This window comes from Phytophthora cinnamomi, assembly GCF_018691715.1.
Source record: "Phytophthora cinnamomi strain GKB4 chromosome Unknown Contig100, whole genome shotgun sequence".
Taxonomy (NCBI): domain Eukaryota; phylum Oomycota; class Peronosporomycetes; order Peronosporales; family Peronosporaceae; genus Phytophthora; species Phytophthora cinnamomi.
In genome coordinates, this window is record NW_027151033.1 from 436377 (window position 1) to 464174 (window position 27798).

General features: G+C 56.4%; 11 protein-coding genes across 11 annotated transcripts; 8 read left to right on the top strand and 3 right to left on the bottom strand.

Annotated features, from left to right (window-relative positions):
* Positions 1-47: 47 nt before the first annotated feature.
* IUM83_16600 (Eukaryotic/viral aspartic protease) lies at positions 48-8402 on the top strand (the record flags this gene model as incomplete). The annotated part of the gene is made up of 2 exons (XM_067941494.1): positions 48-1626; positions 8374-8402. The coding sequence occupies 2 exons, from the start codon at positions 48-50 to the stop codon at positions 8400-8402; spliced, it is 1608 nt and encodes a 535-aa protein (XP_067783197.1).
* A 235-nt stretch (positions 8403-8637) lies between these two features.
* On the bottom strand, positions 8638-10551 carry IUM83_16601 (putative glycosyl hydrolase family 30 protein; the record flags this gene model as incomplete). The annotated part of the gene is made up of 1 exon (XM_067941495.1): positions 8638-10551. The coding sequence occupies one exon, from the start codon at positions 10549-10551 to the stop codon at positions 8638-8640; it is 1914 nt and encodes a 637-aa protein (XP_067783205.1).
* A 1099-nt stretch (positions 10552-11650) lies between these two features.
* IUM83_16602 (putative glycosyl hydrolase family 30 protein) lies at positions 11651-13189 on the top strand (the record flags this gene model as incomplete). Its single annotated transcript, XM_067941496.1, has 1 exon — positions 11651-13189. One exon carries the CDS (start codon positions 11651-11653, stop codon positions 13187-13189), a length of 1539 nt encoding a protein of 512 aa, XP_067783204.1.
* Positions 13190-13637: 448 nt separating this feature from the next.
* On the top strand, positions 13638-15262 carry IUM83_16603 (putative glucosylceramidase 3; the record flags this gene model as incomplete). The annotated part of the gene is made up of 2 exons (XM_067941497.1): positions 13638-14611; positions 14668-15262. The coding sequence occupies 2 exons, from the start codon at positions 13638-13640 to the stop codon at positions 15260-15262; spliced, it is 1569 nt and encodes a 522-aa protein (XP_067783203.1).
* Positions 15263-16312: 1050 nt separating this feature from the next.
* On the bottom strand, positions 16313-17196 carry IUM83_16604 (uncharacterized protein; the record flags this gene model as incomplete). Its single annotated transcript, XM_067941498.1, has 4 exons — positions 16313-16433; positions 16516-16835; positions 16914-16995; positions 17075-17196. 4 exons carry the CDS (start codon positions 17194-17196, stop codon positions 16313-16315), a joined length of 645 nt encoding a protein of 214 aa, XP_067783202.1.
* A 126-nt stretch (positions 17197-17322) lies between these two features.
* On the top strand, positions 17323-18862 carry IUM83_16605 (calcium calmodulin dependent protein kinase 4; the record flags this gene model as incomplete). Its single annotated transcript, XM_067941499.1, has 10 exons — positions 17323-17436; positions 17502-17529; positions 17607-17642; positions 17705-17743; positions 17808-17938; positions 18005-18082; positions 18152-18328; positions 18393-18473; positions 18542-18760; positions 18836-18862. 10 exons carry the CDS (start codon positions 17323-17325, stop codon positions 18860-18862), a joined length of 930 nt encoding a protein of 309 aa, XP_067783201.1.
* Positions 18863-19172: 310 nt separating this feature from the next.
* Positions 19173-20677, top strand: IUM83_16606 (CAMK/CAMK1 protein kinase; the record flags this gene model as incomplete). The annotated part of the gene is made up of 5 exons (XM_067941500.1): positions 19173-19196; positions 19289-19564; positions 19648-19761; positions 19836-20299; positions 20392-20677. 5 exons carry the CDS (start codon positions 19173-19175, stop codon positions 20675-20677), a joined length of 1164 nt encoding a protein of 387 aa, XP_067783200.1.
* Positions 20678-20848: 171 nt separating this feature from the next.
* Positions 20849-21847, top strand: IUM83_16607 (Calcium/calmodulin-dependent protein kinase type 1; the record flags this gene model as incomplete). Its single annotated transcript, XM_067941501.1, has 4 exons — positions 20849-21094; positions 21185-21244; positions 21324-21653; positions 21719-21847. The coding sequence occupies 4 exons, from the start codon at positions 20849-20851 to the stop codon at positions 21845-21847; spliced, it is 765 nt and encodes a 254-aa protein (XP_067783199.1).
* Positions 21848-22078: 231 nt separating this feature from the next.
* On the top strand, positions 22079-23753 carry IUM83_16608 (RecQ-mediated genome instability protein 1; the record flags this gene model as incomplete). The annotated part of the gene is made up of 2 exons (XM_067941502.1): positions 22079-22324; positions 22389-23753. 2 exons carry the CDS (start codon positions 22079-22081, stop codon positions 23751-23753), a joined length of 1611 nt encoding a protein of 536 aa, XP_067783207.1.
* A 63-nt stretch (positions 23754-23816) lies between these two features.
* IUM83_16609 (Glutathione S-transferase C-terminal domain-containing protein) lies at positions 23817-25130 on the bottom strand (the record flags this gene model as incomplete). Its single annotated transcript, XM_067941503.1, has 3 exons — positions 23817-24394; positions 24487-24608; positions 24679-25130. The coding sequence occupies 3 exons, from the start codon at positions 25128-25130 to the stop codon at positions 23817-23819; spliced, it is 1152 nt and encodes a 383-aa protein (XP_067783206.1).
* Positions 25131-26475: 1345 nt separating this feature from the next.
* On the top strand, positions 26476-27744 carry IUM83_16610 (S-adenosylmethionine synthase 2; the record flags this gene model as incomplete). The annotated part of the gene is made up of 1 exon (XM_067941504.1): positions 26476-27744. The coding sequence occupies one exon, from the start codon at positions 26476-26478 to the stop codon at positions 27742-27744; it is 1269 nt and encodes a 422-aa protein (XP_067783262.1).
* Between the last annotated feature and the right edge of the window lie 54 nt (positions 27745-27798).

The following is a 27798-nucleotide window of genomic DNA, read 5'->3' on the forward strand; positions in this document are numbered from 1 at the left end:
AAGACGTCACGCGCTTCTCGAGCAACGAATTGGCGTCGTTGAGCAGGATGGCACATGTCACCGCATCGCAGGACGTGATCAAGCCAGTCGCTTCCGTGCCGCTGAACTTTTCGGATCCAAGATCGCGTATTCGCTTCGAGCGAGAGACCGTCCCCCTGGTACAATGTTTCGGCGTGGAGCACTTCGCGCGCCGCGTTGTCCGTACGGCCCAGTGCTTGCAACGCGTGCTGAACTACGCTCAAGCGCTCGAGCGTCCCAGTCCCGGCGGTGCGACCCACATTCAAGTCGGACAGCTCTCGGCCAAGATCAATCGGCTGACCGTGGAGCTGAAGCGCGAGCGCGAGCGCCACGCTCAGGAGATGCGAGACTATCAAAGCTCCCACCAGTACGACGCTGCCGCAGCCGGGCGAGAACAGGTGGTCCGTGGTGAGCTCCAGGCCGCCGAGGCTCAGCTCAATTTCCAGTTGTCCGAGAACAAGAAGCTTCGGGCTCAGCTCAGGGCGCAGCCACCAGCTCCACCTCCGGCCAGTAGTCCGACTCGACTACTTCAAGCGCTAACCGAGAGGCTGAACGACGCGCAAGCTGAGAACCAAGCGCTTTGCGGGCAGCTGAAGAAGTGTGGCAGCGACCTCGCGGCCTGCCAGAGCACCCTGCACGCCAGCGACGTCTACACCACGCACCTCAAGCACCAGCTACTGAGCGCGGTACCGTTCTCAGTTGAGGCGCTGATGAACTTCCTGATGGCGAACTGCAGCGCTTCGGGGCACTGGGCGCGCCTGTATAAGCTGCTTCAGCGTTTCCAGAGGCAGACGGACGTCCCAGCCAGTCTCAGGACGACGCTCCAAATCTCGGCGCGGGACCAGACTTCGGATGACTGTGGGCCCTACGTTCCACTCAACACCGCCGACCCAGTTCCAAGCCCAGCGTCCGCGATCGTTCTCAGCGCCGCGGCTTCGACGTTGACGTCTCTTCTGGGTTCGGCTGTGCCTCCGGCGGCGCCAGCGACATCGGCTCAGGTTCCCACTTCGGCCCCGATCCAAGTTCAAGCCTCGGCGCAGCCCAGAGGCAAGTCAGCTCAGCCCAAGGCCACGTCGACAGCAAAGCCGAGCAAGAAAAAGAACAAGAAGCCAAGCTCCGCCCGGACTCCTTCGCTGAGCAGCGCTCGAAAGGCTGGTGGCGAGGCAGCCAAAGCTCCAGCCCAGCCAAGCAAGTCTTCAGGTCTTCTCGCCGCTTCCAGCACAAGTCCATCCAAGCACCTCAGGATGAAGCGTATCAACGATCGGATGAGTCTGCCCGGCTACCCTTCGTCCCATTCGCCTCAGAAGGTTCGCGCCTCCAAGGAATCTCCGTCCCGGGTCTCAGATCGTCTGGCAGCGCTCAAACTCCCCCGACATCTGCCGTGGGAGCATGTCCGTGGCGACGTCAGGGAATTGATGCGCGCCGGCGTCGACTTCTGGGACGCCGTGGACCAAGCCGCGAAGGCGCAACTCCTGCACGACCAATTTGGGAAGAAGTCCCTCGTGAGCATGTTGGTCTCGGCGATCTACTGGGAGCAATTGGACTCCACGTCTTGGCTGGCGTACGTGCCGTCAGCATACTACGAGACAGGTTACCAGCAGCAGGGAGGTAACGTGCGATGCTTCCGTTGCGGAAGGATCGGTCACTTTGCACGGGAGTGCACAGCTCTCATGCCCCTGGAGGTGGCCGTCGTGGCGATGCCAGGCATCGCCGCGGACCAACAAAAAACGCGAACATCCAGTAGGTGCGGGGCGCCCTACTGGTAATGCAGTCGCGCGTGCCGACATCGGGCACGCGACACTGAGGACTGCAGCCCCCAGTGAGACCAGCTCTCACTGCAAGAAACAAGATGACAGGCCGAACCTAGTCATCTTGAAGGCTTACTCGAAGAGAGCGAGTGATTCTCTTCGAGCCTTGGTAGATTCAGGCGCGTCGAACAACTTTGTTCGACTACGAAGCCTGCCGAGACTTGACCTCGAGGAGGTAGATACACCTCGAAGTCTTCTGGAGGTACGACTGGCAACAGGTGCCATCGTAAAAACCGAGAAGCGCGTCGTGAACGTGCGCTTCTCGTACAAACAACAAGTGTTTGTCGAACACTTTATCGTCCTGGACCTGGACGATAAGTTCGACGTGGTAATGGGCATGTCGTGGCTTGCACGGCATGATCCGGTGATAGACTGGAAGAAGCGCACGCTCGTGCGCTTCGGACGCGACAGCGGAACAGAGAGCGATGGCCCTGTTACCGCAGCGCACCAGCAGGTGCGCGCGGCTCACCAGTCGAGACAGCGCTTAATGCTGCTGTCCCGGAGTGTCCAAGAAGTGCGCGAGGGCGCGCACAAGTGAGTCCCACGTCGGCAATGCTGCCGACGTCGGAAGAAAAAGATGTGTTGGTTCCGGGAACCAACACCCACGTTCAAGCGTGCAAGGGACAGTCCCTGACCCGAAGAGGTCAGGTCGACAACGACGCGTCGGCTCCGGGAGCCGACGCACCCTCGGTCAAGAGGGGCTCCGCCAATGAATGGCGTCGAGGTGACGAAGGCGTGTCAACTCCGGGAGTTGACGCTGCAAACAGTGCGGACGGTTGCAAACGCACCGCACTGACGCAATTTGCATGCTGTCGTGCAGCCGGGCTGGACGACGAAGCGCCATGCAATCAAGCCGGGCTTGATATCGCGCGCCCGCAGACAGGGTCTGCCGGCGAAGAGACACATTACCGTGCAGCCGGGTGCACGAAGGAAAATGCGGTCAAGCCGGGCTTGATACCGCGCGCCCGCGGACAGGGTCCGCCGGCGAACAACAGTCCACGGCCGGGCCTGGACCAGAAGAACAACTGTGCGGAGCCGGGCTCCGCACAACAAGAAGACGGCGCAAGCGGAGAACGCTGCGCAAGTCTCGGTCCGGGACCGAGACGCATCAAGAGCAGTCTGCTGGGCAGACTGAGGCGGTGACGCCGGATGTCGAGACGCTAAGCGTCTTGACGCGCACCGATACTGGATTCCAGTATCGCGAAATGGGACTCGCTAATCCTCCGACGACGGCGTCGGAGTTTTACTCGCTTCCAGCCATGAGCTGGAAGCGCTTCACACGCGACTTGCACAATGGACGCATCGAGCAGGTCTGCGTTCTTTCGAACAGCGAAAGAACGGAGAGCGAGAGCGAAGAGCTGAGGCAGCTCTTCATGGGAAGTACCACTGAGAGTGAAGACACTCTCAGTGCGAAGACGAAGCGAGAGCACTTCGAGGAACAAGGTTGGGACTCGCTGAAGTCGAGTCCCTATTACGAATTGTTGAGGGAGTACAAAGACGTACTCCCGGAAGAGATTCCTGCGGAGCTTCCGCAGGATAAGGGCATTCAGCACGAGATTGATCTCGTGCCGGGCACGAAGTACTGTGTCACGCAGCAGTGGCCACTGCCGCGAGAGCAAGTAAAAGCGATCGACGACTTCTTTGAAAGTCGTCGCAAAGCAGGACAAGTGCGGGAATCAAAGTTCCCGCACAGTGCTCCGACGTTCTGCACAGGGCGGATGGCGCATCGTTCATGCCTACAACAAGCTGAACGATGCGACGATACCGGCGCAGACGCCGATACCGCGAAAAGATGTTATCATCGATTCGATGGCCGGGAGCACCGTTTACAGTGCTCTCGACTTGCGAGATGGATTCTACCAAATCCTAATGCGTGAGAGGGATATCCCTCTCACGGCAGTGAGCACGCCAAGCGGCATGCTCTGGGAATGGCTACTAATGCCACAGGGGCTTAAGAACGCACCTGCGACTTTCAACAGGTGCGTGACGCACTTGTTGCGCTCGGTGCGCGACTTCGCGCCGAGCTATTTCGATGATGTATTCATCCACAGCTGGGCTGTGGACGGGAAGACCGACGTAGAGATGCACAGGGTGCACCTCCGGAAGCTACTTGAGCTTATGCGAACGCATAAGCTCTACGCGAACCTGAAGAAGTGTATCTTCGGGGCGAGCGAGATACCCGTCCTCGGGTGTCTCGTAGGAGCGAATGGCGTTCGCCCTGACCCCGAAAAGGTCAGAGTGATAAACGAATGGCCAACGCCTTCAAGTGTCAAGGAATTGAGGCAGTTCCTTGGCTTGGCCACGTACTTGTGCAAGTACGTGGAGGATTATGCGGGCAAGATCCGCCCGCTGTCACAGCTTCTTAAGAAAGAAGCTGTGTGGAATTGGAAACCCGATTGCCAAAAGGCATTCGATGCAGTCAAGCGGGGCTTGACTGAGGCGCCGATCTTGGCAGTGGCTGACCAAGATCGCCCATTTCACGTAGTGTGTGACGCATCCGATTCGCGATCGGATGCGCGTTGATGCAGCACGATCACGAGGGCCGTGATCGTGTCGTCTACTACCAATCGCGTCAGCTGAAGCCAGTTGAGCGCAACTATCCGGTGCATGACAAGGAACTCCTTGCCATGAAGTATGCACTCGCAAAGTTCCGAGTGTATTTGCTTGGAAGTAGACCATTTGTGGTCTACACCGACCATGCTTCACTGCGCACCGCAGTGAAGTCGCCACACATATCACAAAGAATGACGAGATGGCTCTCATTCTTTGCTGAGTATAACTTCCGGGTCGAATACAAACCCGGAAGATTGAATGTAGTGGCCGACGCGTTATCACGTCGACCGGACTACGCAGAAGCTGCTGACGTCAATGCCATTGACGTCATGCGATCGAGCAAACCCACATCGTCTCTGTTGGATGACGTGAAGGCCGCGTACGCGCACGACGCGGACGCGAAGCTCTTGTTGGCCTATGGCACAACACCTTCTGACAAGGCTCGTCAGAAGTTGCCCAAACACCTTCGTGCGCGTGCACACCGATATCGGGTGCACGAAGGACTGCTTCTTTACAATGCAGTCGACGACAACGCGGATCGCGTTGTCGTACCGAATGACCATGACCTGCGACTCAGGATCATGTACGAATACCATGATGCCCCGACTGCGGGACATCTCGGACGTGAGAAGACATACGTCCTTCTCACGCGCGACTTCTACTGGCATCACCAGTATAAGTGGGTGCGCAAGTACATCCGTGCTTGCGAGGTATGTCAACGCGTAAAGCCTGCGCCATTCGCGCAGGCTCCGTTACAATCACTACCGATTCCGTCGGAGTGTTGGAAGTCCATGTCATTGGACTTCATCTTTGGTCTTCCCCCGGACAGCGGAGGGAATTCCGGTGTTGTGGTCTTCGTCGACCGCTTCAGCAAGATGGTACATCTTGCTGCGGTGCCGGCAGAAGTGACTGCGAAGCAGACGGCCCGTCTGTTCGTCGACATGGTGTTCAAACACCATGGCATGCCGTCCGACATCGTGTCGGACAGAGATCCGCGCTTCACAGCGCACTTGAGGCGAGAAGTGTTTACACTTCTTGGGAGCCAGCTTTCCATGTCGACTGCGGATCATCCGCAGACGGACGGTCAAACCGAGCGCGTGAATCGCGTGCTCGTCGATATGTTGAAGAGCTACGCTCACTCGTTCCAATACTGGAGCGAGTGCTTATCGATGGCAGAGTTTGCCATCAATAACTCAGTGCATGCCTCGACCGGGCATACACCGTTCTACGTGAATGCCATGCGGCATCCACGTCTACCGAGTTTACTCGGAGTGATGGCTCCCACGTTAAGTGGGGGGGATCTACGACTGCAATACAGCAGCCGCAGAAAACTGCTGACACTTGCACAGTGTCAGCTGCAACAATGGACAAACCACATGAGTCTGCGCAGGGCACAGACTCCCCCAACAACAAGAACAAAGACCACGGGTCTGCGCAGGGCGCAGACACCGCAAAGAAACCACGAAGAGGCCGGGCCTCTGGCGGAGAGCGAGCTGAATGACTTCAGCTCGGATGCAATCAGTTTCATCACCAAAAGACAAGCCGTAATTCGGTTTGTCCAAGACACAATAGCAGCTTCTGTTGATCAACAGAAGCTGAACGCAGACAATGTGGGCAGAGGCAACACAAATGAATTCAAAGTTGGTTCATTAGTTTTGTTAGCTACTCAAAACCTGCCTAAACATGCAGTTTCGGATTTCGGAGCAAGCAAGCTTGCTCCGCGCTTCATCGGGCCATTCACTGTGTTGGCACGGCACGGCAACGCATACACGCTAGACATACCGTCTAGCATGCACCTCCATCCGACCTTTTACGTCGGACGGCTGAAGCCATACCTGCAGCACGAGCCATCTAGCTCGGCTGACCCGAAGCCTCGGCAAGAGCCGAGGCAGAAGCGGAGGACTTGGCCTCGGCGACGAGCAGCCTCTCCTCCAGCGCGTCCGCGCGCTGGAGCAACCCCTTCATCTGGGTCCCCAGCTCGACCTGGATATTCGAGGCGGTCTGCGAGACCGCCGCAACTTGGGCCTTCTGGTTCGCCAGCTCCTGTTTCAGGGCGGCGAACTCAGCGCCCTGAAGACGCTCCACGGCGGTCACCCGGCGGTGGAGACGCGCATACTGATCAGTCCGGGGCTGGTCATACCCGGGGCGTGTTCCCACCCCCGCCACCGCCGATCCGTGACGCCCGCGGCTCAACCCGCTGGATTGTTGAGCGGATTGTTGACCATAGTATCCCGAAAACGAACCCTCAAGGGGCTCGTTTTCGTATTCGTTGGAGAGGATTTCCTCCCCATCAAGATACATGGGAGCCGCGGAACGTCTTGCTCGAGGACGTTCCGGAAATGGTGAGGGCGTACGAGGAGCAGTACGCGCTGGCGCAGCGGAAGTAGTACGAGCGCTGCGATCATCGCTAGCACCCAAACCCTCACGTGCTAAGAACTTAGCACGGAGCTCTTTGAGACTCTCGGGCACACGGAACGACGTGTACCCGTTCAGGTCGCGGTCGCTCAAGCGGACCGCGCCTGGGAAGCACTTCGTGCACTGAAAGCCCTCGGGCACAACGCACGGCACGTTTGCCTCCTCAGCAGCAACGTGGAGTTGCTCCAGCTTTCCACGCTTCGAGTACGTCTCGAAGCGATCATGCGCTTGCTTAATCCGATCACGGTAAGCACTCGGCCTCTTGTTGAAGTTTTCAACAAAGGCGTTCCAGCTTTGACAAAGTGCCTGCCATTCGGGCACTTTGCTGCGAGAAGAGGTCTTCTTGCTTTGAAACCATCGGAGCTTGTAACGGGGTTACACGTACAAGTGGCTGCAAGCCACTTGTGAATTTAACAGATAGGTTATCTGTTAAAAGTTTTAGATACTTCCTCACCTTGGTGTAAGACACACCAATGGATACATTGAAGTGGACCACCACAATGAGTGGTCCACACATACCCAAAGATCCTATTGGTAGAAAGCAGCATCTTTCTACCAATCAGAGACATGCATATTAGCGGGGCTCTGACAGCCAGCCGCTGTCAACCCTTTCATAGATGATAAACAGTTTTTAGCAGATTTTTGAGGAAGATCAATTTACAAGCAATACAGTTCTCATTTTACCTAATCTAAGTCACTTGGAATCCTTTCTTACTTAACTTATATTTGTGTATTCAAATATAATTAACCTAAGTAATTACTAAGTACTTACGCATCCTCATACACGTTGCGCAACGTGTAAGCTAAGTAGTGAGTCAAGTTAGACCCCCTTCTGTTTTTTTTTCGATTTCCTGTCATCTTGAATTCCGTTGGACTCTCCTTTGAAATCATGATCCGGGTGAGCTGCGAACCAACGCTTTTTAGCAGCTTTCGAAAGCTTCAGCCATGCTTCTCGTAGTCGTTGACCACCACGACCACGAAGCCACTTGGAGTCTTGAATACGATTTTGGTCAGAGTCAAAGAGCTTTCTTTTCTTGGCATAGGCACGGGCATACGCGTTGCCCTTCGTTTCAGCATAAAACCAGACCGCTAGGTGGACCTTCATCCGAATTATGTGGCGGAAGATGCAAATTGAATCCAAAAACGCTGAATCGACCGGGGTAATCCCGGGCCGCTATTATTATACAATAACATCGAGGTCAGACACTTCCGAGGGTACTTATCTCGGAATAAGAGTATTTTTGACTAGCGCGAATCTATAGTAACGTCAACAGCAAACACAAAGGCCAACCGAGCAATATTCGCACCGGGGTACCATTTCTAAAGTGCTACATCTACACTTCAACACCCTAACAGCAGAATCATGCCAACGATGGTAATTTCAACGATTAAATTGTTGGAAACGAGGCGTTTGCTAGCTGGATGACGGCACGTTTAGAGTTGATTCTTAGGACTCGGCTCTAATAGAGCTTGTGTTCGTCGGTGCACTTCCACACTTTTGTGGGGTTACATTAGTTCCACATGTACAGTAGTACTGTATTAAATAGTACTTTTAAAGGATTGATGTGTATTCCAATAGTCGTGCACCATCTGATGCAACAGCTGTGACTTGACCTACATTGACCTGACCTGTCATTGACCTGTATCGGGCTCTTCCCACACTACAGCAGGGTACATGTTCAAGCTCCGAGGAGCTCATGAAGACACGGAAACTCCTAACGAAGAGCTTCGCTATCTTAACTAAAAAATGAGTAACAAATGACATATATGTACGCTGCATTCTCCGGTGGTGTTCGATAACCTACAGCGTTTTTGCATGCAAGCTCATATGGGTATCGACCCCTTAGCACGAGCTGTGGTCCGGCGTAGTAGGCTCGGGAGTCTCCGAGGCAGTGCTGCTTGTCGACGAAGCAGGGGTAGTCGTGCTGGGTGTCACTGAGGCGGAACTCGACGTGGAGCTAACGCTAGTCGAGACCGGCGTGGCCGTCGTGGCGCCAGGCGTATCTGTCACAGAGCTTGAGCTACCGGTACCCGCAGTCGAGCTGGAGCTGGTCGTGGAGAAAACCGGCGTCGCGGTCGTAATGCTCGGCGTGTCGGTCCCAGAGCTGGCACTGCTGGTGGCGGAGCTAGAGCTGCTGTTTCCTTCAACCTCACCGATGACAATGGTCTTGATAGAGAGAGCTTCCAGCGTGACGTTGGTGCTAAGCTGCTGGCTAGACAAACTCAACGTAATCTCGTGTGCGGAGCTGTCGCGGTTGGAGAGAACAAGGACCACTTGGTTGTCGGGGGTCAAGAACACCACACTGTCCACGTTGCCCAGAGTTGACGAAGCACTGGAGCTGGTGGTCAGAGCCACGCGAACCGAGTCAGGCGGGAGGAACTTAGAAAAGTGGCCCATGGCATAAAACATAGGCTGCTTGTAGAACTCGGCGCCTCCCACTTCGTCGATGAGAATGGGCGAGTCCACCGTTTTGTCGATCCACGAGGGTCCACCAATGGTGTTAAGCACCAGGTTCCAGTCGGTCCAGCCCGACGCATAGTGAGAAAGATCACCGATGATGTCGCGGGCGTAAATTTGGGCGCGCTGCCACGCATAGGTCGGGTTCTGGAGCGTCGGACCGGCACCCGTCACGATACCGTCAAGCAGGTAGCCCTCGCACGCCTCCGTGGCCAGGATAAACACGTCAGGGTACGACTCGTGGAAAGTCTCAAGGTCGTCGAAGTTGCCGGCCGTGTCGATCAAGAAGTCCAAGTCCTTGTACCAGTGAACACCAGCGCCCGAAACATACTGAGCCGAATCCGCATCAAGCAGCGTGGCATCCCAGCCCAGCAGCAGGTCTTTCTGGTCATCCATCATGATGATCTTCAGGTCGGGGTGGTTCTTTTTCATAGTGGGGCCTAGGTCACGCTTGATAAAGTCGCGTTCGGTAGTGACGTTGAAGCGCAGACTCTGCCAGTTCTTGAACGAGAACTGCTCGGTGGGTTCATTCTGCGTTGTCATGGCCCAAATTGCGATGCCTTCGTCTTCGTAGGCCGAGACAAATTTGGAGTAATACAGCGCCAGAGCCTCCCAGTATTCGCCGCCAGGGTAGCCCTTGACTGCGCAGTTAATGGTCGTATTTTCCGTGGTCATCCAGGCTGGAGGGGCCCACGACGACGCAAACATTTTCATGCCGCGAGAAGACGTGCTCATAGCGCGCTGAATAAAGGGGATTTTCTTGGCCTTGTCCATGTCAATGCTGAAGTTCTCCATGGCCAGGTCCCCCTCAACATCGTTGTACGAGTAAATGGTAAGCGAGAAATCCGTGGAGCCGATGGGAATGCGACCAAGCGTGTACTGCAGGCCGTCGTCGCCAAAGTACGCGTTCACAAGAATGTCCTGGAGACCCGAGTCCAGCAAGTCCACGTTGATGGCCGACGCATCCGTGAAAGCGCCGCCGAACCCGATGATCGACTGGTAGGTTGTGGTGGTGTCGATGACGAAGTCTGCGGCATCGTTAGTCGCCGTCTCCATCTCAACCGTCGAGAATGTCAGGCGATCGCCAGCTTTGGATGTGGAGAACACACCAGCCTCGTTGCCCGACAGGTGCAGGTGTCCGTTGTAGATGGTGTCGCACGTGGCTTCCGAGCACACGCAGACGCCCTCGAGGTCCGTTTGGTAGCGCTCCGACCACGACGTGCAGTTGTTGGTCGTGGCGCTCGCGACCTGCACCGCGAGCAGCGCCAGCACGTAGCCGAAGGGCTGGATGACCAGCATGTTCCGACGTCCAGACCTCAGGAAAGCGCTCTTCGTCTCGACCGGGCGAGTTGGGAAATGATAAACGGGGACCAGCAGTCGACTGCTACACGCAGATACATGTAGCGCCGGTGCCGCCCAGAGGCATCCGGCCGGTCATGAAGCTCCGGCGCGCGAAAAGCGTGCGATGTATCCTTGCGAGGCTAGAGAGACCGCCGCGGCCACCTTGGCTCAGTGCGTTCTCTTGCCCGATCGGTCACCGGGCGTGTCACATGAAGCAGATTCAGCCTCGCGGGGGTTGAAGGCGTTGCACACGTCGCGCCGAGGCGAATTGCTTGCACTGTCGGAGCCACCTAGAGGCAGGAGGCGACGCCAGACTGCACTGCCCGAGCAAGGGCCATCATCAACGCAGAAGAATTGATTGCCACTACAGCGCGGACACGGAGACGGAGGTGAACGACAGTTGACATTTGGATCCTGATGGCTGACGTCCACTGTAACGGCTATATGATGTGGTACACATCGTCTTTTGTGTGGTGCACGTCACCCATGAATGGGCAGGTTGAAGTGTGGCAGGATCGCGAACGGCTGGCTCGCGCTTCTCGAACACCGAGGAGCAGATTCACGGTTCTTGTTTATCTCGCGGTCTCGTTGCACTGCAACTTGCAGGCATCAATACGAGTAGGTTGCAGTGCGTGGCGGAGAGTTCTCGCTTTCGAACAGCAGACCATCGTCCATCCTCATGATTCGTCCGAGTTAAACGGCGCACCCCATCGTTGAAGTGGAAGGTGCCGGTCCCTAGACGTGCAGGCTGACTAAGTAGGGTGTAAGGAAGGTTGCCGTGGTTGTTCAAGCAGGACCGGCACCATTGCATGTCGTGTCACGACGGACGCTCGCCGCTTAACTATCACGCCGTGTGATAGTCCAGGGATGAGTCCTTCCGTTTGGACCGCGCGAGGCATTTCGAGGCCACTCGCTCTCACTTTGGAATTGGCCCCCATCAACTCACATCAAGCAAGAGTCAACGGCCATGATCAAATCAAGCCTCCCCGTGCGCGGGCTCGTTGCCCTGGCAGTGGTGCTGCCGCTTGCCTGGGGCATCGACTGCAACAATTGGTCGATGCGCTACCAGAAGTTCCTCGATGGCGTGTGTGTTTGCAACAGCACGGTGGCCTGCGATACGTTCCCAAACGACTACCTGAAGCTTGCATCGGGTCAGGCGGGCGTGTACCGCACCACGCGGGACGGCGAGCGGTTCCGCTACGAGACGGCTACGTTTGTCGCGGGTTCCTCGGCTGACGCTGACTTGACCATTGACGCGAGCACCACGTACCAGACCATTATCGGATTCGGAGGTGCGTTCACGGACGCAGCAGCCATCAACGTCTACAAGATGAACTCCAAGATCCAGACGATGATCCTCGATGCCTACTACTCGGCCGACGGAATTCAGTACACGACGGGCCGTATCCCGATTTCGTCTACCGACTTCTCCACCAGCATTTACTCCTACGACGCCACCGTGGACGATTTCGACATGAGCGATTTCTCCATTGCTGTCGACAAGACGTCAGCAACACACAAGTTGGATCTGATCCACCGCGTGTTGGGCATGACAGAGCGCAAACTCTCGATTTTTGCGTCTTCGTGGGCGCCGCCAGTGTGGATGACGAAGGAGAATTCGACACTCAACTGCCACATGAAAGGCAGTCCGGGCGAAGAGTATTGGAAGGCACTGGCGCTGTACTACTCCAAGTTCATCACTGCGTACGAGAACGAAGGTATTTCGATCTGGGCCATGACCACGCAGAATGAGCCTTCTGAGCCTCTTATCAAGCTAAACTCTTGGCAGAGCCTGCGTTTTACGACTACGACCGAACGTGATTTCATCAAGAAAGACCTGGGCCCGAGGTTGAAGACTGATCACCCGAACTTGAAGCTTATTATCATGGACGACAACAAGAGCAACTTGCTAAGCTGGCTGGCAGCACTTGAAGACAGCGATGCGGCTCAGTACGTGGACGGCGTTGGCATTCACTGGTACTCTGACGCAGACTTTCCACTGGGTATCGGCGGCAGCTTCAGCGACCTCACTACCTTCCATACAAAGTATCCCAACGTTTTCATGTTGGGAACGGAGGCTTGCGAAGGCTACATACCCGAATGGGTTGCCACTAGCACGGGTGCTGGTGTAAAGCTCGGCAACTTCAATATTGGCTGGTGGCGAGCGCACAACTACGCTAAAGACATCATCAACGACCTTACTAGCTACGTTTCTGGCTGGACTGACTGGAACCTTGTGCTGGACACGAACGGTGGGCCTAACTGGGCCAAGAACTACGTCGACGCTCCGATTATCGTGGACGAAACCAACGGCAACGAGATCTACAAGCAGCCAATGTACTATGTCATGGGTCACTTTTCCAAGTTCCTTACACCCGGATCCGTGCGTCTGAAATTCACCGCAGCCAGTGGCAGCACGTCGCGACTCAGCGATGTGGACTGGACGGCCTTCTTGACACCTGAGGGTCAGTACGTTGCGATCCTCTTCAACAAGGGCGATGGCGAAGAAACCGTGAAGATCATGGCTCCCAGCGGTAAGTTGGTGCAGGTGGTGATCCGCCCGACGTCCATCCAAACTGTTGTTTTCAACAAATAGCTGTGATAGGCCCGTCCTGAGAAGCCACATTTCCCGTTCAGTGTGATTCGATAAAGAAAAAAAAAAAAGAAATACACTCCTAGTAGCATCTTGGTGTGAACATTCAAGGATCGATCCACGTCATCAAATGGCATAGTTTGCCTCACACAAGTCTGTTCTGATCAGGGCACCAGTGTTTCTCCCGGTTAGCTGCATTCCATGGAGTGAACTTACAGTGTCTGCTCCGAGCAGCAAACGGTATTTACTCAGGATCAGTGCTCGTCATCAAATATGATACGATCTGCCATCATGACCACCTTACACATAGAAAAAAAGGTGTGAACTGCAATGAAAGCGGCGCCATCCGAGCGCCCAAGATCTTACTGTAGTATTGAGCGCCACACTTCACCGATCTAGCCCCCCTCAATTTCGAAAACACCGGAGGCCCCCAAAGTTTTGCCAAGCAACCATGCTCACTCCGTGCCTGCTGACCGCCGTTGCCAGCGTGTTACTCGCGTCGCAGCAAGTCGCAGCTACCTGCAGCAACTGGTCCACGCGCTACCAGACCAACCTGGAAGGAGTTTGCGTCTGCAATGCCACCCAGTGCGACACCGTCTCCAACAGCTACACAAGTCTCACCACCGGCCAAGTGGGCGTCTACACGACCTCCAAGGCCGGCGACCGCTTCGCCTACAAGGTGGTGAGCGTCGACTCGACGGCGGTGAGCAGCCCCACGTACTCCATCGACGTGTCGACGCAGTACCAGACCATGATCGGCTTCGGCGGCGCCTTCACGGATGCGGCGGCTATCAACGTGTACAAGTTGTCGTCGACGCTGCAGCAAATGGTGCTGGACCAGTACTTCTCGGAGACGGGTCTGCAGTACAATCTGGGTCGCGTGCCGATCGGGTCCACGGATTTCTCCACGAGCGTGTACTCGTACAACGACGTGGTGGACGACTTCGAGATGGAGCACTTCTCGATCGCCGTGGACAAGTCGTCGTCTTCACACAAGATCGATCTCATCCAGCGTGCTCTGAAAGCCTCATCGCGTGATGTCAAGCTGTTCGCATCGTCGTGGGCTCCCCCCGCGTGGATGACGACGAAGAATACGACCATTAACTGCTCATTGAAAGGCAACCCTGGCGAGGAGTACTGGGAGGCGCTGGCGCTGTATTACTCCAAGTTCTTCGACGCGTACTCTGATGAAGGTATCGATTTCTGGGCGATGACAGTGCAAAACGAGCCCTCCAGCTCTATCCTCCAGACATCGGAGTGGCAGTCACTGCGTTTGACGACTGAGCAAGAGCGCGACTTCGTGAAGCTGGATTTGGGCCCGATGATGGCCAAGAATCATCCCGACCTGAAAATCATCGCAGGAGACGACCAGAAGTCTGGCATCTTGGATCGGCTTGCGCCGTTCGAAGACGCGGACGCCCTGAAGTACATCAGTGGCCTTGGTGTGCACTGGTATCGTGATTTGGACTTCTTTTCTTCAGCTTAGGTGGGGACTTTGACAAACTGCTCTCGTTTTACAAAGATTATCCGGACATCTTCATGCTCGCGACGGAGGCTTGTGAAGGCTACCTGCCGAGTTGGTTGGGGACGGGGTCCGGTGTTTCGCTTACGGACTCCGATAAGAGTTGGTCGCGTGCTGAGAACTACGGCCATGACATCTTTGAAGACCTGAACAACTACGTCGCTGGCTGGACTGACTGGAACTTGGCCCTCGACACGTCGGGCGGGCCATCCTGGGCGAAAAACTACGTGGACGCGCCGATTCTGGTCGATGAGAAAAATGGGGTTGAGTTCTACAAGCAACCGATGTTCTACATCATGGGCCATTTCTCCAAGTTCATTCCTGCTGGGTCGAAGCGTATTGAATTTCCGGAGACGAAGACACTAAGCAACTTCCATCGCTGCGCGTTTGTGACGCCGGACAATCAAGTTGTAATCCAGTTCATGAACCGCGACAACTCGGCTGTGACGGTGAGTATGAAGCAAACGGACTCGAAGACGTTCACTTTAACTCTACCAGCTCATTCGATGCAAACTGTGATCTTGCCGAAGTCGGATGCCACGAAGGTCTTCTGACGCGAATAACTCCGAAAACATCTTTTCGGAATTGAAAGGGATGTAGTTGTCATTCCTAGTTTGGTCGCAACAATGAGTTTCCCTTTACGTCTGAGCGCCTCTTTCAAGCGATACTATGACCAACTGCGTGACCCGACCTTCCCGACAGCAACTACCCCTCTTCATACCAGCGTACTCAACAGGGATTACAATCAAGTGCTCCGTCTACTCACAAAAGAAGGCATCAATCCTCACATCACCGACCAGGTATATGTGATACAATCTCTGTAAATGCTTGAGTAGCCACTAATTGAACGATTGATCGACTCAGACCGGATGTAGCGCGTTGAATCACGCAGCACTCTTTGGGTCTTTCAAAATCTGCGAGCTGCTAATCGCAGCTGGAGCTGACGTGAATGCCGCAGCTCACGACGGAAATACACCTCTTCACAAAGCTGCACAAGGTGGGCGTGGCGACGTCGTTCAACTTCTTCTCAGTCAAGGAGCTGATCCGTACGCAAAAAATAAGGTAAGCTTGCATGATCTGCCCCACGAAGGAAGTCAACTGAGCAATTGAGTGTTGACTTATTGGCTGTAGAAAGGAGAAACAGCGTACACGATTGCCAGTCATCGTAACCATGTGCAAGTAGCCATACTATTGTATAGATTTTCAGTAGCCAAACGTGAAGACATGTCCTAGCTCGACGGATAGGGAAGTTGTGTACTACAGACCTTCGCGCTTTGCTCTACGCAAGGGCCTTGCCGACGTTGTTGATACCGCCGTTTCACTTTCGCTTGAGTGACTTTGCTTCAGTTTTTTCCGCATTCTGATCGATTTCCCATTCCAAGGGATATTCTCTCCATTGCTCCACATCACGTGCCAGATCTGGCTGCACGTCGCATTTTGGTATTCTTCCGCATCATGCGGTCTGACCTTGTCGCACAAAAATACCATGCCGCCTTTGTGTTGTTCCGTGCAGTCACCACAGTAATAAGTCGTCTCAAACGGGCGCCTACGTTCTCCCCTTAGAGCAGAACATACTTTGCAGGTGTGCTGGCGAAGTTTGCGTACTACCACGCCGTCTGAATTTCGAGATTCGCGAAATTCGTCGATTTGCACAAGTTGATGGCATCGCTGCCCGATAATGTCACCCCACACTTGATCTTTACGTGAAGGTGTCGGTAATCCTTCCTGGATTGGAGCAACATCCGCAGCTGGGGACTGCGGATGACGACGTGGGGGTTTAACAACGGGCAGCGCTGCAGAAACCGACGCTGGCGATGAGGGCGTCGCTGCCGGTTGCGACTCAGCTTGTGCACGGAGCACAGCTTGCATCTGTTCCTTGAGTGTTTCCACTTCCTGCTGAAGCTCCTGCACTTGTGTAGTGAGGAACTTGATTTGCTCCGACGCCTGCACTTCTGCGGGCGTGGGATTCTGGAATTTTAATGTCATAGGGAACACATATTTGGGCGCCCAAGCGAAATCCGCCACCCCCAGCTTGATCATAACTTCCAGCTGCAGCTTCTGGTCGCCATCTTCTCGTACGAGATTTAGTCCTTGGTCAGAGGCGACTGCGGACTCCTTCAGACTAGCCTGTGCGCGTCACCCATTTTTTCCGTCAACTTTGTGGTGTACATATTTACGATACGGAGTTCTGCCACAAACACGCACCACGACATAGTGAAGGACGGTCTCCTGTGGCAGCACTACACCCGTCGGCGCGAACGCAGCAACATCCGCGACCTCGCACGTCCTGCAAACAACAAACACGAAGCACCAGAGATTGTCAACTTCTGCCGTCGCCGCTGTTTCGGCTTTGGCCGCGAACGCACCAGCGTTTCTTGGATGTCTGGTTCTCCAGCCAGAGCTCCCCCACGTCGTCCACTACCCCCACGCCGAAGCGGAAGCTGTCGCCCGGGAACGACCTGAACGCGGCGTCTCCTTCCACCTTCATCTTGTACACCGCGAATGACGCTGCGATTACTTACTGATGTGCTTCTGTACCCAAGTGTTTTCACTAAGTAGCACCTGTCAAATTTGTTCAGAAAGCGATCGCGAAAGGACGCAGACATTGACCACCATGGTGCAGGGCACCAGCACCGCGCGTGCGTTCAGCGTCATGCAGGAGCTGCAGCAGTTGCGAGACAAGGTCGGAAGTCTATCAGAGAAGAATCGTCATCTGGCCAAGGCGCTGGTAAGGTTGCCGCTGCTCTCCGGGTGGTCGCAAATGGTTTTTCTCACGTTGATCGCACATGACAGACTGCAACCAAACAGGAGCTTACCAAAGGTGGACATTGCATGTATCTATATCTTGTCTACTGTACGACATGAAATACCAACAAAACTGGAGTGTTGTTGTTGCAGCTAGGGCAGCGCAGACCGCTGTGTTCTCGAACAAAGGTTAGCTCTTCCTGGGCCAAGCTCGTCGACGCTGTCAAGGTTAACTGATTGAAACTGCGTAGTTGTCGAGTGGATGGAAGCGCGATGCAAGCCTGTTGAAGGTAGGAGAGAATAAAGGGTAAACGCCAGAGTGGGGCGCTGACCGGACTTTTTGCTGGATGGCAGTGCGACACCAGGCAACTCAGTGCGGCTTCGAGGAACTCTATCGCGGCACGCGTGAGTTCGTGGAAGATATGCATCTAGAACCGGAACCGCCACTTTCTCCTCGTCGAATCGACAGAGCTGTACAAAAGTCGGTACGTCTGAAAAGACTGCAACCTGGTAGAGCCATTGCATATTCTTAATTGGTGTATGCCGAGAAGTCAAGAATGCCGTCACCGCTCACAACGTATGCCAACACTGTGAAGCAACGCACGACCATCGGCAGGGATGTCACACAGGTACGCTGAATTCACTTTACGCTGCTTAGCAAAAACCGTTGGATGACTAAGGCAAGGCATGCGTACCAGGAGCGCGAGGACTCTGAAGATGATGACAGCTCAATTGGAGAGACGGTCAATCACTCGGCCGACCACGAGTCAAAACCAAACTCAACAGTCACCGCTGCTCAAGACGCTCGTAGCGCGCAAGTCGCGCAATATCATGCCAAGCTCTCGCCGTATGTCGACGCCAGATCGAATTCACAGGTACGCTCAACTTCAGAGGAACCTGGTGTCCTGTGAACCACCCTCACTTTGCCGTTGTTTGCAGTCTGGTGCACCGAGGAGGCTACGCCGACGAGATGCCAGCGTTTCGTATGTGGAGCCCAAGCTGAATACGAAGCTGCGGCGGGTAAGTTTCTAATGCTGCATGTTTGCAAGGTTTAGATTCCAGGCACCTAATGTTCAAGTGCGTGCCAGGGGGACTCTTACGGCTTAGACAAGCGGACAGGCCAGCCGGGCAAGTCTTACCACCATCGACCGCCGACACACCGCGTGATATCTGAACCTCGCCGCGCAACGTCGGCGTTTGTGCCCGCGCCGTTCGGGCAGCAGCCCAGCCCGTTTCGCAGGCGCACTTCGAGGCCCATCCAGCGTGTCTCGTACGCCGAGCCCAAGCTCAACACGAAGCTCCGGCAGGTACGCTCGAGTCCATTGGCCCGCACATTTCCTGGGCGGTCAAACTTGATCTAAGCCACCCGTGTGCTGCAACAGGGCGACAAGTTCACCTTCACCACCTGAGCGCGCAGCCATTTTCGATGGAGAGATACCGAACCCACTTCCGATCGGGGCCACGTACTTGTCCAGCTCGAATCACCCAAAATAGATCCCCTACCCCGCGGTAACAATTCCCTACTGATTGGCGCAAAACATCTATTTTTAGCTAAAAAGGAGGATGAACCGCCGGTTTTAGACCTGAACAACCGCTCGGCGCTCTTAGCATAGGGCCAGCAGGTAGCAGCGCATTGGCAACACCACAACGCAACCAGAAGCGGCGGCGGCACTCGACTGACTCTTCGCTCCCCCGACCAAACTGCCGGCAAGAAACAACATGGGCTGCGTCAGCTCCAAGCCGGTAAGCGCTGCCTTGCCATCTACATTGCAGTATGATCTCCCGCTACGCATAGCTCGGTTGTGCTAATCGATCTTCTGCTGCTGCTGCTGTAGGACCAGGATGTCGTGAACAGGAACGCGCAGGCGGACGCCAGCGGCGACAACAATGCCACGACTAACGGTAAGCCTGCGCCGGCGGCCACGAACCCGAACAGCTTTGAGGAGCAGTATTCGCTGGGCAAAGTCATCGGCTCGGGCACCTTCTCGGTTGTGCGCATTGCCATCCACAAGCCCTCGGGCCAGCGCTACGCCATCAAGTGCATCAAGCGCGAGGGCCTCGTAGCGGAGGACATTGAGGCCCTGACGACCGAAGTTGCCATTCTCAAACAGGTGAGCTGCAGCTTTTGCCTGTTGCGGAGGATGGCGGAGAGAATTGTTGCAGAAAGTTCTGACTGTGTTCTTGTGTGCTGCAGATGAACCACCCGAACATCATGATCCTGCACGACTTCTTCGTCGAGGAGAAGTTCTACTACTTGGTGACGGAGTACATGGAGGGCGGCGAGCTCTTCGACCGCATCGTCGAGAAGGTTGGTGCTGCACTGACTCGGCAGTTTCGACTGTTGTGGGGGATTTTTACTGACGGAGTGCCTGCTTTGTCTAGTCGTACTACAACGAGAGGGAAGCTCGCGACCTGGTGAAGCTGCTCCTCGAGGCCATCAAGTACTGCCACGACGCGAACATTGTGCACCGCGACCTGAAGCCGGAGAACCTGCTGCTGACCAGCAAGGACGACGACGCGTCCATCAAGCTGGCTGACTTTGGTTTCGCAAAGAGGATCGAGTTCGACAGCGAAGGACTCGTCACAGCCTGCGGCACCCCCGGTTACGTCGCCCCGGAGATCCTCGAGGGGAAGCCATACGGCAAGACTGTGGACATCTGGAGCATCGGCGTCATTACGTACATCCTGCTGTGCGGCTACCCGCCGTTCCACGACGACAACCACAACGCGCTGTTCAAGAAGATCAAGAAGGGCAAGTTCCAGTTCGACTCGCCGTACTGGGACCACGTCTCAGACGACGCCAAGGACCTCATCTCGCAGATGCTCGTCGTAGACCCGGAGAAGCGGTACGTCTACCACCCCGCTGGTCTTGCCCTATCGTTCGTTATGCATGGTGTTAATCGTGGCTGCTCTGCTCGTCGTGGCGCTTGTTCTGCAGAGCGACGGTGGACCAGCTGCTGGCCCACCGCTGGGTCACGGGCACGGAGCTGGCCACAGTGCAGCTCACGAGCGCGCTGGAGGAGCTGCGCCGCTTCAACGCGCGCCGCAAGTTCAAGGCCGCCGTCAGCACCGTGTCCACGACCGTCGGCTTCAGCAAGAAGTACAGCAAGTCGTACAGCCAGCCGCAGTCGAGTCTGGACGAGGCCGCCGACCGCAACCTGGTCAATGTGCCCGAGGCCTCGCCCGAGACGGTGGAGCTGGAGCTGGACAGCAAGACCGACTAGCCTCAGCAATAGACGCCCCCAAAGTGCTAGCGGCGCGACTCGCAGCCAAGTTGAAGTCGCCGTATCTATATTCAAATTTTATCCAATAAAATCGCGATTCCTACTGAAGCATGGAAACTGCGGCCAGAAAGAGACACAAGCGGCGGAAGAGCTCGCGGCAGGCAGCGGCGCATGTACGTGACGACGGAGGGGGACCAGGCGCACCGGCGCAAGATCGTGCGCCACTTCGCGCCGCACCTGAGCAACGAGGCGCTGGCGTCGCAGGAGCGCCGCTACTTCGCGCTGGGACTGGCGCGCGTACTGCTCGTGTTCGTGGTGCCGTCCTGCATCGTCTTCTGCACGCGCGACTGGTTCGTGGACACGATCGTGTTCCTGGTGGTGACGTTCGTGTGTCTGGTGGAGCTGGCGCTGGCGCTGGTGCGACGTTGCGCTGCGCTGCGCTGCATGCGATGGGGCGGAGAGGCTGACAAATGAACTGTGGCTGTGTGTGCCAATGCTGTTGCGCAGTACCGTTACTATGTCTTGTGGCCCGAAGGGCTGCAGATGCGCTGGGTCTACTGGACGGAGGTTAGTCTAGTTGATCGCAAGAGTCTTGCAGGAGCTTGTGTAGCGCGCTAATGCTGGGGTGCCGCGTACTTGGAGCTAGATTGTCCAGGCGGAGGACCAGTACAAGCTCAAGATCCTGGGCTACTACATCCGCAAGATTGACAAGTTTGTCGGCCGTTTCCCGTCGTCACTGAGCGCCAACAAGATCAAAGTGCATTACCGCAAACGCACATGGCCTCTGCTGCTGCTTTTTGTCGCGGCATACACGGCGTGCCTCGAGTTGCTTGTGCAAACGAAGCGCGAGAAGGCCGTGATGCGCACCTGGGCCTTCTACTTGCTGGCCATCGGTAGCGGTCTCGTTGTACTCCGCTACGCCAAGCTGCATCTCGTTGAACTGCCGCAAGTGCTGGCGCTGCGCACTCATCCAGAGGTAGGTCGCCATGCTTTCATGGATTGCAGTTGGCCTCTAGCTACTTATCTGCTTGCGTCTGTTAGTTCGCGACGGACGGGCTCTTGAACGCGGCCGAGTCCATTCCTTTCGCACGCACAGTGCCATCGTACACTGCAGCTGGCAGCGGGCACGTTGTCGAGGTCAACGTGCAGAAGAGCGCCGTCGAGATTTAAGAAGAATCACTTTGAATTGACGGGCCAAGCAGGCTGACATTTGAGCAAGTGAAGAGAGAGAGAGGAGAGAAACATAAAGAAACTATATAAGACGAGACTACGTGTTTCAATACCGGCGACACAGTCACTGTGTCCTGTTTGCACATTGCAACAGCAAAAACCACTTCAAGGTCGAATCTGGTGTGTACCACATATGGCGCCAATTTCCGTTCGGCCAATTCGTATCGGCCAATGCCGCCGACAGCAGGAGGAGAGCGCCGGCAGTTGCCGTACGAGGCGCTGGACCCGGAGTGGGAGGCGCGCGAGTTCCACAAGTTCCGCGCGGCCGCTGGCGGCGCTCGGCAGCAGGCTCCGTATGGCGCGTACCTGTTCGGGCGGCTCATGCAGGCGGATCTGCACCAAAGTTGCCGTCCTGCGCTGCCCCGGGACGTCGAGAAGCTGGACGGCTCCACCATCCAGGGCATGTGCATCCTGCAGGTGAGAGGCGCTCAAAGAGGCCTTTGCACCATTGCCGCCGGCTGACTGGTTGACGACTGGGCAGGTGGTGGACGTGGCCAACATCGGCGCCAACTACGAGCATCGCACGGAGTTTTCGGCTGCAGGACCCGCGCGCACGCTCAAGCTCGGGCTCACAGACGGCCACCAACTGGTGTTTGGCTTCGAGTTCACTCCGTTGCCGCAGTTCAGCGTCAACATCGCGCGCGGCACCAAGATCGTGGTGGAGAACGTGCCCGTGAGGCATGGTTTGCTGCTGCTGGCACCCGACAATTGCCAGCTATTGGAGACCTCGACAGAACGCTCAGATCGCAACAACAGAGAGGTGCAGCCAACACCGGAATCGAATGGAGTGAGTGCTGGCGCGTACTCGGCGGCTCTTGTGACGCCTCAGTTTAATCCTTCGCAGCAACAGTCAGCGCCCGAGATCCCACCGACTCGACCACAGCCGCCCGCTGCCAGACCCCCAACAACGACCACAGCGCCGGCCACTGCTCCTCGGACAATCTCAGCGAGAATCGTAAACCCGTCTACACCGTTGGACCTGGAGACTGCTCGTCGTGCAAGCACAAACAGCACTGTGGGCAGCGCCACCAGCGGCGTCATACCGTCCGTGTTTGTGGACGTGCCCTCGTCGGACGAAGATATGGACAGCGACACTACCGACCCAATGGTGGAGCATCTCTTTTACAGCCCGAAGACCCCTCGAATCCCTGCTAGTGCAGCTAGTATCGTGAGCGCACCAACCACTACTAGCAGCGCAGGCCCCTCCAGGAAGCGACCTCGCTCACCGTCAGTGGATCAGCGGGTTGAGACTGCACCAGCGCCGCACAACACAGCAGCAGTGTGTGCTACAACAACTACTACTATGGCTGAACGTGCACATGGCTCTGCGGTGATCAAGGCCACTTCTGTTCCAACTCCACCTACTACATCTGTGCCACTGGACTCGACTCTTCCGTTCCAGTACTTTACAGCACGACTGCCATCGCTGTCAGCGTCGCTGCAGTCTTCAGCTACCGCCAGATTCCAGATTCGAGCGTGCATTAAATCTGTGGTAGGATTTCAATTCAACACTGGGCGATACCAGCTTCGAGTATCTGTTGAAGATTGCACAGCCACGAAAGAGGCGGACGTGGCTGAAGATTTTGTAACAAGACTCATGGGAGTACCTTGCTCGGAGTTCCTGCAAACGATGCAAACGAAGGTGCAAGTTGCGCATGGCTGGGCAGCGACTATGCAGTTTGCGCTCATGAACCTGGAAGGAGTGATGACGTTTGAGAGAAGTGCGGCTGCATCAACCCCAGGCTCAGCCCCGCTATTGTTAATCGACTGCCGCGATTTCCAGTCATCCGATACCCAGAGTCTGCTGCAGCGAGTAAAGACTTCATTGTCGCGAGCGCCACGATAAAAACGCAATAAAGTAGCAACACGTTGCTGCCAGCAAGAGTCAGATGAAATCTAGTAGTATTTGTTATGTAGTGCTCAGCATTGCTTTGCGGACCAGCGAATCGGTAGACAGAGTGGATTCGCACGCGAGCCGGAACAGTCTGCCCGAGTCCTGAGCTTCTTCGAGCGAAACGTTACGAGGGATTCCAACCAACACGTCATTCTTGGGTGTGACCGTTGGCGGGTGCATGATGAACATGAAGGTGTCATACTGCGCTTCCTCCGCACGCATGTTGCGGTCGCTTTCGAGAAGTGTTTTGCAGCGTCGGCGTCGGCGGTTGATGTCCGTGTGCGCCACAGCCGCGCTGCTCGAGTGACCGAAGTCCGCAGCCTTCGCCAGCACTTCGAACTCGGTACGTGAGAGCTCAGCAGCCAGCGCAGCAGAGCGAGGATAGGCCAACTCGCTAAGCTTGATCTTGCCGACGCAGCACGGGGCTAACACGTACGCCGCCCGTTCCGCAAGGCACTTCTGCATCACCATATCGGTCGCCTCGCCACACGCGTGCAGTGCGATTCCCACGTCGAAAGGCTTGTGATAGTCGTCAATGAACCCGCAAAAGATCTCTACGTTGGTCAATTGGGCCGCTGCAATCCGCTCCTCCGCTAAAGTGACACAGCGATGGGATTGCAGCACCAAACGCACAGATTAGTCCTTTCATGTTGAAGACACTGCCAGAAGCTCCAGCTAAGCGTACCGATGGCAAGCGATGGTTCCTTCTTGTCTAGCAACACGAACGTGCACTGTGGAAACAAGCAAGCCAGCGGCAACGCCACGTATCCGGATCCCGCACAGAACTCGACCACCACATCTCCCGGCCTGCACAACACTGCCATCAGTTTCTCACCTCCTAGCTATCACACCAATTGACAATGCACCACCAACTGACTTGAGTATACGCTGCAAGAAGATCGCCAAGTTGTCCACTTGCTGGCGCTTGTTCCTTGCGCGCTCTGCCGGCAGTTTACCGTCTCGTGGGTGGATTCCGTCGGGCAATTCCGCCCATGGGATGCCCTGCGGCGTCTCGCCCGCCTCACTGCAACCCCCTTCCGCCTCGTGCAAACACTTGAGCGGGTTGCAGCGGTACGTGGACTTGGTTCTCCCGAACGGCGTGCCCTCCACGCGCTCCAGCAGCTCCTCGAACCAGAGCTTCGAGTTCTTGGGCGCCTGCAGCCCCTTCTTGCGCAGCTTGCGGAGACTCCGCTGCTTCTGCGACGACGGCGCGCAATCGGCAGCGTCAGCGGCGGCGAGAGTGCCATTGGCATCACCGATGGACCGCGTTGCAGCCCACTCGGCATCGTCCCACGTGCCCCACGTCAACGTCGAGAGCACGCTGTTCATGCTGCAGCAGCTTTTGCTGGTCACGAGGAGGCGTGACTCGTTATTGCGCTTTTGACCACGCTACGGCATATCCATGCGATTGCGGAGGTGATGGTCACCTCGAGGCGCGCTTACTGCAGTGGCAACTTGCAACTCTCGAACTTCGAGTTCTTGCCGAGGACGCAGGCCTACGCTGTAATAGTGTAGCTACCTCACACACAGAACGCCGCGACTTCAGAGCGAACTTTGCAACGGTGATATCTTCTAGCCGAGTAGGTAGTCGTAGTAGTAGTGACAGTGCAAGCTAGGTTGCTGCGGCTTCGAGCAGAGATGAGCAGTGACACGTGTCCACGTCATCATGCATGCATGATGCGAGCCGCGAGCAATGCTTCACTCATTCTCCTGTTTCTCGTGAGCATCAGCCTGTTCACCTCGTTCCTTCGTCCTCTGCTACACCACGACGCCAACCTGCAGCCCCCCCCCCCCCCCCCCCACATCCACAATACCGCCGCTGACAAAACCAGCCACACCGCCGCTACAGTCCGTCTCAGTTGCGATATAACTGTTGGAGTTACGCGCTGTGGTCTCCGCAATTGATTGCAATTGATTGCGGAAAAGCGTTGCCCGTGATGAACGAGCCACAGCCGTTCCGCCGTCGCCGACGCAAAACGTGGGGCTGTCAGCGCGCGCAGTAAAAAAGTAGACCCGATCCAGCGTTGCAGCGTGCTGGCCCTGACTGTGCTGGTGCTGGAGGAGCATGCCCGCAGTAATGACGTAGATCGCCCATTTGCTCGCCAGGTCGTGGGGAAACTGCGTGTTCAAGACTGATCCGCGTGTTCGCGATCACCCGCGAAAAGCGATCGTCCAAACGACTAGGATTTGTATGGGGGACCGTGATGGGTACAGCAACGTGGATGGGCTTGAAGCCGCGGCCAAATGGGTGGTGCTAAGCAAGGGCCGGCACATTTTCGCATTTCCTTAAGAAATTTATATGCGAGTCAGTGTAACTTTTGCTCACAGTTAAGCATGGCAGCCGCGCATACGAGTTCGTCAGCAGCCCACGAGAAGACTGCCGAATCGTCAGCGTGAGGCTGCAAAACGTGGGGCCGTGGGCGCTCAGGACGCAGGACGGCGGCGCCGGGGCGTTTCGAGCTCGAGCCTGGCTCGGCTTCCTCTGCATCGCTATAAATGCGACGCCACACGTCCTACCCTCTTGAAGCGAGCGTACCGTAGGTTGGGGAGAACTGCACCAGGCATGACGCAGAGCAAAGCGCCGATCTAATTGGCAGAAAACGTGTCGCGCTGGTTTCCACCATTCAAGCCCCGAGGTTTTTCGCGCGAGGTTTAATATCTCCGAAGGGCCGCCATGCGCCGCCAGCCAAGCGCGTGCTCTCATTCTGGAATTTGCTTGCCGGCGCCCACACTCGTCCCGCTCCCAAGACCCTCCCCGACCAAGATGACTCAGACCGCCGCCCCCAAGGACCGCACCTTCCTGTTCACGTCCGAGTCCGTGAACGAGGGCCACCCGGACAAGCTCTGCGACCAGATCTCGGACGCCGTGCTGGACGCCTGCGTGTCGGAGGACCCGAACTCGCGCGTGGCCTGCGAGACGTGCGCCAAGACGGGCATGGTCATGATCTTCGGCGAGATCACCACCAAGGCCATCGTGAACTACGAGAAGGTCATCCGCGACACCATCAAGGAGATCGGCTACGACGACCCGGCCAAGGGCCTCGACTACAAGACGGTCAACGTGATCGTGGCCATCGAGCAGCAGTCGCCCGACATCGCCCAGTCCGTGGACTCGGTCACTGACGAGGACGTCGGCGCCGGCGACCAGGGCATCATGTTCGGCTACGCCTCGGACGAGACGCCCGAGCTCATGCCGCTCTCGCACGTGCTGGCCACCAAGCTGGGCTCCAAGCTCACGGAGGTGCGCAAGAACGGCACGCTCGACTGGATCCGCCCCGACGGCAAGACCCAGGTGACCGTCGAGTACAAGCAGGAGGACGGCCGCATGGTGCCGCAGCGCGTGCACACCGTGGTCATCTCCACCCAGCACAACGACGACGTGACCAACGAGCAGATCGCCGCCGACCTCATGAAGCACGTCATCCAGACCGTCATCCCGGAGAAGTACCTGGACGACAAGACGGTGTACCACCTGAACCCGTCTGGACGCTTCGTCATTGGTGGCCCGCACGGCGACGCCGGTCTGACCGGCCGCAAGATCATCATCGACACCTACGGCGGCTGGGGCGCCCACGGTGGCGGTGCCTTCTCCGGCAAGGACACGACCAAGGTCGACCGATCGGCCGCCTACGCCGCCCGTTGGGTTGCTAAGTCGGTGGTGGCCAAGGGCCTTGCCCACCGCCTCCTTGTGCAGCTCTCGTACGCCATCGGTGTGCCCTACCCGCTGTCGATCCACGTCGACTCGTACGGCACGGTGAAGGAGGGTCTGTCGGACGACGACCTGGTTGAGATCATCAAGAAGAACTTCGACCTGCGCCCGGGCATGATCCAGAAGACCCTGGAGCTGAAGCGCCCGGTGATGCAGAAGACCGCCGCCTACGGCCACTTCGGCCGCGAGGACGCGGACTTCACGTGGGAAACGGTGAAGGAGCTCGAGCTGTAAAGTGCTGGGGGCTAGATGATGTGTATATTGTCTCCGCTTAATATTTGCCCAGCA